The sequence below is a fragment of the Pan paniscus genome, chromosome 12 (assembly GCF_029289425.2).
Source record: "Pan paniscus chromosome 12, NHGRI_mPanPan1-v2.0_pri, whole genome shotgun sequence".
Taxonomy (NCBI): Eukaryota; Metazoa; Chordata; class Mammalia; order Primates; family Hominidae; genus Pan; species Pan paniscus.
The window spans coordinates 95,230,150-95,242,681 of NC_073261.2; the positions used below are offsets into that span (position 1 = coordinate 95,230,150).

General features: G+C 50.0%; 1 protein-coding gene across 1 annotated transcript in view; it reads right to left on the bottom strand.

The window, feature by feature from the left end:
* Positions 1-356: 356 nt before the first annotated feature.
* Positions 357-12,532, bottom strand: part of EHD3 (EH domain containing 3) — a 34,883-nt gene continuing 22,707 nt past the window's right edge. Inside the window, exons 4-6 of the mRNA XM_003827161.5 lie at positions 8,139-8,551; positions 7,349-7,513; positions 357-2,555 (exon numbers count right to left, since the gene is read on the bottom strand). Of these exons, the coding sequence (XP_003827209.3) occupies positions 2,028-2,555; positions 7,349-7,513; positions 8,139-8,551 (1,106 nt within the window). The 3' untranslated portion in view covers positions 357-2,027. The remainder of the gene's footprint in view (positions 2,556-7,348; positions 7,514-8,138; positions 8,552-12,532) is intronic.

Below are 12,532 nucleotides of genomic sequence, written 5' to 3' on the forward strand. Positions count from 1 at the left end.
CCTAACCTGCACTCGGCACTCAAGGGTTTTCTCCAGAGCAGGCGAGACCTCTTTGCCTGGCCTTTGTCTGCCCTTCATTTCATGTGAAAGAGAAATGTGTATTTGCAGAAGGAAGCCCAGGGGCTTAGGGAACATCTTCACTCCAGAGGAGCAGGGAGCGGTGGCTCCACCAGCTGTGCCTGGGTTGGTCACTGAGCCTAGACAAACTCCAGCCCACTGGGAAGCTGGTTGTGGATGCTGGCCATTGGGTGGCCCCAGTGAGCCCTTTCCAGCCAAAGATTTCACCAGGAACCCCAAGTAAGAACCCAGCCCTTCTCCCTCAGCCTCCATTGAATGATGCTCTGTGGCCAGGCAGGTACCAAAGAATAAATGTACTGTATTAACATGAAGACTAATGACAAATGCACTGCAGTAGTAAGCACGTCATAGATACATAGAATATTCTCTATATAGTCTGAATATGGATATAAAATAAGTTATACTCATTTTGTTTTCCATCACAGTAGGAGCATAGCATACAAAGTGATTGGTTCAGTGGCCATGAAGCAAGCCAGGGGAGAGACCATAGAAGAGAATGTAGGGCATTGAGTACAGTGGGGATTTGCCAAGGACACTGCAGAGTCCCTGGGGACCCTCTGGGGAACAAGGCCCCAAACCTCTCAAGTTAGCCTTCTGAGAATAGTAGGAGGTCCCACTTGACAAGACAGTGGCTGCATCTGAGCTGGGATGATTCAGGCAACTGGGTGGGAGGCAGAGCAGGGACAGGCACGAACAGCATCCAGCAGGCTAGCCCACTCTCCTGCTGGTGCTGTTGGATGTCTATGATGCTGGGAATATGGGGCGCAGAGCCAGAAGGCACGGTTTGCTTCTGTGACGTGACAGATGGCCAGACTGATGGCCCACCAAATGCTGGCCGGCCCTCCTCCCTTGCCAGCCTGTCCTGGGAGGCTGCAGGGGGCCTGCATACTTTGCTTGTTCTCCATAGTTTGTCATTAGGTATCAATGCTGGGATCCTGCATACATCATAGCACAGACAAGTGTGTGAGGGTCTGAGGCCCTGGCTTTGAATCCTCTCTCCATCACGTGACTTCTGTGAGTTTCAGAAGGTCGCCTAAACCCTTCTGAGGCTACTCAGCCTCCTCATCTGCAAAATGGGAAGGCTAATGCATACTTCCCTGGGGCATCAGTGAGGGCCACATAGAATAATGTATATAAAGTGCCTAACACAGCTCCTGGTACGCAGGAGGGGCTGGGTAAATGTGAGTCAAGTATGAACATCTAAACATCATAGGCCAGGTGGAAAGAACATCTAACAAAATCTATGAACTAAAACCACCTTGACTGGTTTTCAATAGACTACAGGACAATTTCCTCACTCTTATCAATTTTTTTCTCTTCTCTCTCCCGCTCTGGGATTCTTTAAAATGAAATACTGGCAGAGTTCAAAGCAAGGTTTGCCGAAGAAGACAGAGGCTTAGATTAGGAAAGAACAGAGCTCCTGGGCCAATGTCTCTAGAAGACGCTTCTTTTCTCACCTCTCCTCCCTGCAGCTGCCCGCCTGCCCTCAGATCTCCTAGCTCTTGAATGGATTTCTTATTAGGAAGCCAAAGCAGATAGGGGAAGCACAGAAAAAGAAGTGAATTGTCTACTAAATGAAAAGTCTTTTCCATTTGCTCAGAGCCCGGGTGTGGAGGCACTGGGGAATCTGGAGGTGGGTTGGCCATCTGTGCTGGCAAGTGAATTGCCTCAGGTCTCGTATCTGGGGAGTGGCCGAGGAGAGGGGAAGAGGGATGGAGACTTAGGCTTAGACTCTGGGGCCTGGGAGTGCTCTTGTCCTTCTAATCCCGAGAACTTGGAGGTGTGCCCAAACAAGTATCAGCTGCAAACGTGGGCGTCATGGTCCTCTCTCACCTGCAGAGCAATGTCAAGATATGCATATGTGTGTGTGCATGTTTGTGTGTGTGTGTGTGTGTCACCGCTCCCATCTCCTCCTCTAACACTGCCCGTCTGAATGTCCCCCCACCCCATCACTCGGCAACTTTCCTCTTGGACGGGGGCAGGAGGTGGGCAGGCAGCTCGTTGGGCAGCTCGTGCCCCTCCAGCTTGACTTTGATGAGGTGGTTGGCCAGTGCAAACTCCTCGTCGTCCAGCATGCCATCCTTGTCAATGTCAGCCAGCTTCCAGATCTTGCCCAGCACACTGTTGGGCAGCTTGGAGCGCACCATCTCCTTCTTGGCATTAGCGCCTGTGATCTTGCCATCCACCGGTGACAGGGTGTAGAAGATCTCGTCGTACATGGGCTTGTCCCTGGCCACCACCCACTCAGCATCATCGATACCTTCTCCAGCCCCCTCCCCATAGCCATGCCCAAAGGGGCCGTGCAGGGTGCCCTCGAACGCTCCACCCTTCACCATCTGGATGGGCCGCTGTGACTCCTCCTGGCGCACTAGCACCATGAGCTGGGCAATGTCATGGGCCAGCATGTCGTCCACTACCTCCAGCAGCTTGCTCTTCAGCGGCTGGAACTTGCTAAAGTCCTGGGCCTGCAGCTGGTCCTGGGAAGAGGAGGAGAGAGGATGAAGATAGGATACAATGAAAGGAGAGCCCTCCATTTATCACGTGCCTCCTATGAACACCAGAATGTTCACAGCTGATCCCTTTCTACAATGAAAGACGTGTGACCTAGAGGCTCAGCTGATGGACATCACGTGGTAATCGAAGGTATGAGAGAGGAGGGGAATAAAGGCCCACTGGGCTGATGATGGGATTTTTCAGGAGGGAGTAGAAGGGTTGTAGGGGCTGGGGAAGAAAGGGAAATTTAACAAGTATTGGCATGATCTATTTATTTCAATCCCCTTTAATGTCATTCCAGAGAGGAAATCATTACATTTCTCTTTAAGTCAGTTTTGGCTATTGAATCATGTCTCTTGAATGCTGTACCTCTGAGACTGGGTCATGCGGGCCTCTACTTTAATAAGGGTTATACTGTACTTGAAAATCACCGCAAGTGCCTTCACTACATTACCTCGTTCACTCCCCCAGCGCCCTTCTGAGGTAGGAAAATCACATTCTATCCCCACTTAGTGAAAACAAAAACAAAAACAAAACAGGGCACAGGGTACTAAAACCAAATCATAACAGAAGCCAAAGGTCATCCCCAAATTATGGTTCTTAATCAGGATGCTCATCGGAGTCACCTGAAGAGAGTTTTCAAAATACAGTCATGTGCTGCATTACAATCTTTCAGTCAATGAGGGACCACACGTATGACGAGGGTCCCAGAAGACAATAAGGGAGCTGGGAAATTCCTGTTGCCTAGTGACATTGTAGCTACTGTACATAACACAACGCATTATGTGTTTGTGGTGATGCTGGTGTAAACAAACCTACTGTGCTGCCAGTGGTATAAAAATCTAGCACACACATTTCCATAGAGTACATAATACCGGATAATGATAACGGCTATGTTACTGGTTTATGTAAATATTTACTATACTGTACTTTTTATTGTTATTTTAGAGTGTAGTCTTTCTACTTATTTAAAAAAAATGTTAACAGTAAAACAACCTCAGGCAGGCCCTTCAGGAGGAATTCCAGAAGAAGGCATTGTTATTACAGGAGATGACACCTCCATGTGTGTTAGTGTCTCTGAAGACCTTCCAGTGGGACAAGATGTGGAGGTGAAGACAGCGAAACTGATGATGCTGACCCTGTGTGGGCCTAGACTAGCATGGGTGTTTGCATCTTAGTTTTTAGCACACACAAAAATAAAAAAGTAAAAAATAAATTTTTTAAATAGAAAAAACTTATAGAATAAGGATATAAAGAAAATATTTGTGTATAGATATACAATGTACATTTTAAGCTAATTGTTACTACAAGAGTCAAAAAGTTTGTAGGCTGGGCGCAGTGGCTCATGCCTGTAATCCCAGCACTTTGGGAGGCTGAGGCAGGCGGATCACGAGGTCAAGAGATCGAGACCATCCTGGCCAACAAGGTGAAAACCCCGTCTCTACTAAAATTACAAAAAAAATTTAGCTGGGCGTGGTGGCACATGCCTGTGGTCCCAGCTACTCGGGAGGCTGAGGAGAATCGCTTGAACCCAGAGGTGGAGGTTGCAGTGAGCCGAGATCGCGCCACTGCACTCTAGCCTAGCAACAGAGTGAGACTCTGTATCAAAAAAAAAAAAAAAAAAAAAGTCTGTAAAGTAGAAATGTTAATTTATTATTGAAGAAAGAAAATGTTTCTAAAAATTAATGTAGTGTAGCCTAAGTGTACAGTGTTTCTAAAGAAGTCTACAGCAGTGTACAGTGATGTCCTAGGCCTTCACACTCACTCACCACTCACTCACTGGCCCACCCAAAGCAACTTCCAGTTCTGCAAGCTCCATTCATGGTAAGTGCCCTGTACAAGTATACCACTGTTTATCTTTCATACTGTATTTTTACTGTACCATTTCTATGTTTAGATACACAAATACATTGTGTTACAATTGCCTACAGCCTTCAGTATAGTCACATGCTAGGTCTGTGGCCTAGAAGCAATAGGTCATCATACCATATAGTCCAGGTGTGTGGTAGGCCCTACCATGCAGGTTTGTGTATATACATTCTATGGTGTTCACATACAATGACAAAATCACCTAACAATGCATTACTGAGGATGTGTCCCTGTCATTAGCAAGGCATGACTGTCCCCGAGGGTTTGACACAGCAGGCACAGGCAGGCAGGTGGGCATGCCGATTTTGAAAGAGCTCCTCTTGCCTTCACATGACAACCCACACCACACCATAAAAGAAGTATCTTCCACTTTGCAGGTCTCTGCAATTTTGAAAGTTTTCGAGTCTAGAACACCAACTTCTCCATGGCCTCTAGAGGGTGATAAGGTGACAGCTTTCTGCTCCTACCCTGGCTCTGGCCACCTAACTCTCCAGAAGCTGGGAAGAGGCCAGTACACAGGGTGAAGCACAGCTAGTCTGCTGCAGAAAAATGCAAAAAACACCCACAGCTTTCTAGGGCAAGTGCTAGCCTGGGTACTTCTCACCTCCTTCCTAGGGTGAGGCTGAGCCAGGAAGGCCTTAGGGCTGAAGGACTCCTGGAGGAGGAGCAGACAGGGCCCTATCTCCCACCCCTCAGAGCATCACGTCCCAAGGTCCTCCCACCTCTCATTCCTCCTGTCCCTCCCAGCCTGCTCACATCTAGGTATGTTTGGTGGGCTCCCATGCAGGGGTCCCAGTATCAACTAGGGGGCATGGTGGGTGCTCCCATTACCCTACATGGACACCCACACAGGACAGCTGTTTACATTGTGGATTCAGCATATTGAACTGCAGAACAGAATATTGAACTGGCAAACAAATGAGGTGAGAATCTTTGTTTTGAAAGAATTCCTCACATTAAAACTGGGGTCTTAGGGTCCCTTTCAAATGTTATCTTCCCAAATGTTTGCTTACAAATCATTAAATTCTTAACAAAAGCAGAAGCGAAGAGCTGAAGTGCTCCAAGTCAAGGACCGGGAAACCCGCAAAACAAAAGCAATGCTGGTTAGTGAATGGCTCGTGGTAGGTGGTTATGTGAGTGAATGGACACATGAACAAATGGACACATGCACAAATTCCAAATACTTGGAATGTGTATTTTTTTCTTTTTCTTCTGCCAGATAGGAAACTAAAAATGCCTATTGAGGACTATAGTGATGTTATGAAAAACCTAGATTTAAACTGAGAAACTGATTCCCAAGCTAAAGATCAAAACAAGAGCAACAGCATCTATTAAGTGCTTCTGTGGCTGCTATTTTTTGATTTTTCTAATTCCCTAATTTTTTTATTTTTTGAGATGGAGTCTTTCTCTGTTGCCCAGGCTAAAGTGCAGTGGCACAATCTTGGCTCACTGCAACCTCTGACTCCTGGGTTCAAGTGATTCTCATGCCTCAGCCTCCCGAGTAGCTGGGATTACAGGTGCTTGCCACCATGCCCAGTTAATTTTTTTGTATTTTTAGTACAAGTTTTGCCATGTTGGCCAGGCTGGTCTCGAACTCCTGGCCACAGGTGATCTGCCCGCCTCAGCTTCCCAAACTGCTGGGATTACGGGCGTGAGCCACTGTGCCTGGCCTCTAATTTCCTAATTCTAGAATCATAAGAAGTTGCAAACATTGTACAGTGGGTGGGTGCTTTGTGCTCAGCACCCACCTCCCTCTGCCCACCTAATGATTTGCTACTGTGTACTAAGGGCATAGTCTGTCTGGCTTTGTGCTAAGGGCTTTGCAAAGATTATCTCACTGATGCTCACAACACCTGTATAAGGCGTGATTTTGTAGCTTCAGTTTACAGATGAGGAAATGGAGGCTCAGAGGATCCAGTCAATGTTGTGGTTTCCTGCTTGGACCTTTGGGCCCAGCTCCTGGCTTTTCTTCTTGTGGCCTATGTGAATGCTACACTCAGAAAATGCTGAGACCTCTGTTTCTTCTGTAAAAAGGCAGATGAAAAATGCCTCCCTCTGATGAGTGCTTTGGGGAAAACCGTAAGAAACCATGTGTGATGGCCACTGGCCCAAGATAGGCACCTGCAATATGACCCAAAGATGACGCGTTCCCGTGTGCACTTCTGCCTCCCCAAAGCTCGTGTCCCAGATTGCTCACAAGGGGGACCTCAGATGTAAACTCCAGCACTTTAAGAGCCTGGAGAGGCCGGGCGCGGTGGCTCACGCCTGTAATCCCAGCACTTTGGGAGGCCGAGGCGGGCGGATCACGAGGTCAGGAGATCGAGACCATCCTGGCTAACACGGTGAAACCCCGTCTCTACTAAAAATACAAAAAATTAGCCGGGCGTGGTGGCGGGCGCCTGTAGTCCCAGCTACTCGGGAGGCTGAGGCAGGAGAATGGCGTGAACCCGGGAGGCGGAGCTTGCAGTGAGCCGAGATCGCGCCACTGCACTCCAGCCTGGGCGACAGAGCGAGACTCCGTCTCAAAAAAAAAAAAAAAAAAAAAAGAGCCTGGAGAACCTTGGTCAGGTGACCCATCCCACTGCACCAGAGATGGTGGGGACGTCAAGCCTGTGGTGGCTGTGACTAGAGAAGGTCATTAACTGGAGGTGTCAGCCCCCCAGCATCATCTAACACACCTGCACCACTGGGGCGGTGGGCTCCGTGTTTCTCCCCAGGCCCAGACATGGCCCCTGTTGGGCCAGTGATGGCCCAGCTAGGAGTGTAGATCCAGGGCCACCTCCTTGCCTGCAGATTCTGGGCTGGGTTCTCCCTGGCGGGGCTCCAAGAGTGGCCTCCTCCATACTCAGGCTGCTCAGCCAGCTCTCGGGACACTGTCCCTTGTCTTAGAGACCCCAGCCCTCGCTACCTGCATCCTCTTCAGATTGGGGAAGTCCCCAGGTGAGATCTGGTGCTCCCGCTCGATCCGGCCATAGATCTCGGCCAGGTTGTTGACCAGCTCCTTCTTCTTGTTGTCCTTCCCGAACACCGAGGGCATCTCCTTCTTCAGAGAGCTGATGATGTAGGCGTGGACCTGACAAACAGGGCCAGAGAGAAGCCTTCACATCAAGACCCTGGACGGTCCCTTCCTTCTAGGATGGCTCTTGCATCATTTCTTCCCCTACATCCCTCCCGCCTCCTCCTGCTCGTACTTTTGAAATAATTTCTACCTCTACCCTCATGCCTCCATGTTGCTTGCAGGGCTGGGCTGTTTTCTATGTTATGCGGGCAAGGTGAGGTTGTGGGGAGCTATGGTCAAGGCAGGGTGAGGTGGTCATGTTGCTGCTGCTGAAGGCAATACCAGCAGCTGACAGTTGCTGAGCATCTCTGAAGGTGCCAGACACTGTGATGAGGGCTTTGAGACTCTTTATTTCACTTTATCCTCCAACAACCCCTTCATTTTACAGATGCAGACAGAGGCACAGAGAGACTAAAGGCCTTGCCAAGGCTGGGAATCCCACAGACAGTAAACAATGCAGTCAGTTCCAATCTGGCCATCTGACCTGAGAGCTTGTAACCATGGCTCCCGCACTGTCCTGCCCCTTGGTGTCACACACATGATGCACTGGCTGTTGGAGGCAGCAACCCTCAGCTCCTGCAGCTGACCCCAAACTCTGGGCCCCTGCCCAAGCTGCCCACCTCCCAGGGGGCTGCCTCACCTTGGCCAGCCTGGCCCTTTTGATGAGGTCGTTGAGCTTGCGCAGGGCAGCATTTCGGGGCAGACTCTGGATGTCCCTGAATAGGTCCTGTTCCTCAGCCTCAAAGAGCTTCCGGTTGTCAGGGATGAGGAGGGGGTGGGACCAGAAGGAGCCGATGTAGACCCGGATCACCTCTGGGGTGTTCACGATCTTCCCCAAGGACCACATGAGGGCCCCGTACACCCGCATCAGCTGCTGCGTCTCGATCTGGTCAGCTTTGTTCAGCACCACCCGCATCTTGTCCTCGTGGTTCTTGAGGGCTTTGATGACTTCTGAGAACTCATCAGAGATGTCCAGTTTGTGGGCATCGAAGAGCAGAATGATGCGGTCAACCCGCTCGGCAAACCACTCAAGGACAGCTGCAAAGTCATACCCTGCCGGCAGAGGGACAATCAGGGGCTGGGGCCTTTGGGGTATAGGGTAGGGGTTTGGAGAAGCAGTCGGGTGTGGTAGAAATAACAGTCTTGGGAGTCAGATCTAAGTTTAAATCCTGGCTCCTCCACATTTTAACTGTTTGGACTCCAGCAAATTACTCAATGTCTCATAGAATTTTTTTCGTCTAAAAATACTGTTAAATACTAAAATAATATGAATACCTAATTAATAGAACTATGAAGATTAAATACTCTTAGAATCCAGCACTTAGTAGGTGCTCAGTAAATGCTAGTTACTTTTTTTTTTGAGACGGAGTCTTGCTCTGTCACCCAGGCTGGAGTGTAGTGGCGCTGCCTCTGCTCACTGCAACCTCTGCCTCCTGGGGTCAAGTGATTTTCCTGCCTCAGCCTCCCGAGTAGCTGGGATTACAGGCATGCGCCACCATGCCCGTCTAATTTTTGTGTTTTTAGTAGAGACAGGTTTAACCATGTTAGCCAGGCTGAGTCTTGAACTCCTGACCTCAGGTGATCCGCCTGCCTTGGCCTCCCAAAGTGCTGGGATTATAGGTGTGAGCCACCGTCCCCAGCCAGCCACTGCGCCTGGCCTAGTAACTCTTATTAACGTCATTATTTCCATACCAGCTCCCCTATCCGTGCTTACTGTATTTAGCAGCCCGCTGGAAAAGAAAGTCTGGACACCTAATCTGACACAAAGACTCAGAAATTCTTTCTAAGGTCTGAAAACAATGAAACACTAAAAAGTAGATACTGATGATGGTTCAGACCATGCCTGTCACTGGTCTGGAAGAAATCTGCAATTCTTGTTATAAAAACATCTTGTTCTCACTCAGGCTCTTTCCTTTGTAATCAGCTGTAGCACAAAATTCCCAACTCTTAAAACCACAAGGGGTTTCTTCCTTAGGATGTGACTGGAACTCTGGCCACCCGCATCTTGGTTATCTAGCACTAAGCTGCTTTAGGTCAGACTGGTTACAGGAGCCCCAGAGAAGTTGTTCTGCTCAATCCCAAGTAGCTGTGGATCCAGCAGGAGCTGAAGTAGGAGGGTGGACCAACAGTCTATACATTCACTGACACCCAGAGCCCCAGTAGGTCTTACCTCTGTGTCTCAGGCTCCTCTTACATAAAATAGGAAGACAAGAGATAAGGAAGTGGGGCTCAGAGAAGTCAAGTGATTTGTCGAAGGGCACACAGCTCATAAGCAGCAGCAGTCGCATGAAGATGGAGGTGTTAGGCTTTCCCATTCTGAGTCTGAGCAGGGTTCTCAGCCTCTCCTCCTGCCACTCCCCCGTGGCATACCTCTGGCACCAAGGTAGGAGCCCTTTCTTGGGTACTAAAGTGACCAACCATCCTGGCTCCCCATAGCACAAGGGTTCCAAGGTGACACACACTGGGGACCCAAAGCTCATTGCCACCATCGAATGGGAAACCAAATCATTAGGAAAAAGCCTGCCCTGCCTCACAGAGGGAGGCTAGAGACCAGGCAAGATCATCAGGCAACTGCCTTGTGAGTGAGTCAGACTTAAGAAGCTCTGACTGTCTTTAACAGGGGTCCTGACTTAGCCTCCATCAGAATCCCCCACAGGGCTTCTTAAAACCCAGATGGTTGGACTCTATCCCCAAAGTTTCTGATTCAGTAGGTCTGGCGCAGAGCATTTCTAACAAGCTCCCAGGAGATTCTGATGCTGTTGGTCCAAGGGCCACACTTTGAATACCACTGGCCCATAAAAATAACAATAGCATTCAAAAGGTGTTCAGCACTGACCTAAGTACTTTATAATCATTCATTCCTTTAATCCTCACGATGACTCTGTGTAGGGTCATTAGACACTAATATCAGCCCCACTTCTCTGAGGAGTAACCAGAGATACAAACAGATAAAGGAACTTGTCTAAGGTCACCCAGCTGGTAAGCAATGGGCTGGGACTCAAGTCCAGGAAGGTAGCCCTGGAGTCAGTGCTATGAACCACTGCACTGAGTTGGCTTTCACTTTCAAAGGCTGTCATTTCAGACTAAGTAGCAGGCATCGATGGGGTGGGGGATGAGGATGAATGGAGCCAACGGAGCTAGGTTTAAAAAGCCTTTCCCCCACCCTGTGGCATCTAGTGAACACCCAGTGGGGTACATATTTAGGACGTGTGGAGGCACTGCCACAGGGGGTAGGGTGATGGGATCAGCACGGTCGGGAAAACTTGCTGCCCTAAAGCTTCCTGGAGGACCCCTGTAATGTTTCTCTGGTGGCTGTAAGAGAATTCTAACAAACAAAGGAAGGTCCAATCCTCCTTTGGTTACCCAGATGCCAGTACTACTCCATTTTCAGCTCCTCTGTCTTTGGTAAATGAAGTGCTTCCAAGCATTCCCATTCCCATGTGATTTTCTCCAAGATCTGTCAGCTGCTCAATTAATATACAGCTCAACTAACACATGAGTCTTCTCCCCCTGCTCCTGTGGCGTAGACCTATGAGGCTACGAGGAGCTTAGCCATCAATGGTCCAACCTCCTGATTTACAGATAGGGAAACTGAGGCTCAGGAAGGGGCAGAGCTGGCCCAGTATCTCCAGGTACCATCCTGAGGATAGTTCCTGATGGGTGCGTCATCGAGGGCCTGGTGTGAACTAGATTTTGCCTTCTCTTTTGAACACAGGTGTCCTGTCTCGGCTCAGAGACAAGGCCCAGGAAAGTGCTTCAGAGGCTGCTCTGCCCAGTGGGCAGGGGCATCATCAACCCTCCCTCGGAGATGTTCACGCAAACTCTATGAGTTAAGCGACTCAGCCAATACCACCCATGAGACACGACCCCTAGCCTCCAACTCGAAGTTCAGTGCTTGCTGCAGACGGTAAGATGTTCATGTCATTATCTCATTTCACCCTCACCACACGCTCTGAGGCAGGCAGCGCGAGGAGTATCTTTCTCACTTCCAGGGGAGGAAACTGAGGTTCAGAGAGGAGAGAGTCAAACAGTTGGCAAGTCCTGAGGCCAGATGACCCAGGTGTCAGCCATCCAGCCATTCTGCACCTGGCCGCTCCCTGCCTCCCTCCCTCCCTGGCACGCAGGCACAGCCAGCTCCTCACTGGAGCCCGGGAAGCCTAAGCATTCCCACTTCAGGTGAAGCCTGCAGCCCGCACTACTCCCCTCCTTCCTACATCCCTCTGTCCCTCCTTCCCTCCCCAGGGATGGCTCCAGCCTATTTTTATCTTCCCTTCAGCACAGCGCATGGCAAGGCTGCTGTCACCTCCCAAAGGCAGTCCCTCAGACCTGTGGGTAGGGAGGGGCCAGAGGGCTAAGAAAATCCCCAACCCCCACCTCTGCAAACAGCTCACAGCAGGAGGGCAGTAGGGCCCCTCCACAACTCCCTGCCAGGCCTCTGGCCTTCTGCTGCTCCTTATTCCCCAATCTGGATTTTAGCTGTGCCAGTGCAGGCCACAGGAGGGGCTGCTGGGAGGACCAAGACTGAGCTGCAGCTCCCTCTCACCTGTCCAGCAAATCTCAGCCCCAATATATTGGCTCAATGGCTCAGAACAGGCTAAGGCAGCCAGGGCAGCCAGTGTTGAATCCTATGCTGACAAGGTAATGGAGGTTTATAGAGGGTGAGAGAAAGGCCCAAGGCCATGCAATGCTGGGGGTCAGAGCCAAGACCTGAACTCCAAACTCAACTCTTGCACTGTAGCCACGCCTCCACCAGGCTGGGGAAAACAAAGACACCAGAGAAGCTGCAGAGAAGGGAAGAGGCTCTGTCCCTGCAACTTGCTGCAATCCCTGATGACACCAGCGATGTAAGAGAAGGCTGTGTCTGCAAAGGCTGAGGGGCAGCAATATGTCCATGCTGCCAGAACAGGATAGACCCCTGCCTATCCCTGTCCCTGCCCTCAGTGGTCTTGTAGCATCATGCACGCTCCTGTTCTGCTCTTCAGCTCACTGAAATCATCCTCGGTGCACTGGGAGCTGGACAGGGCAGGGGCAGCA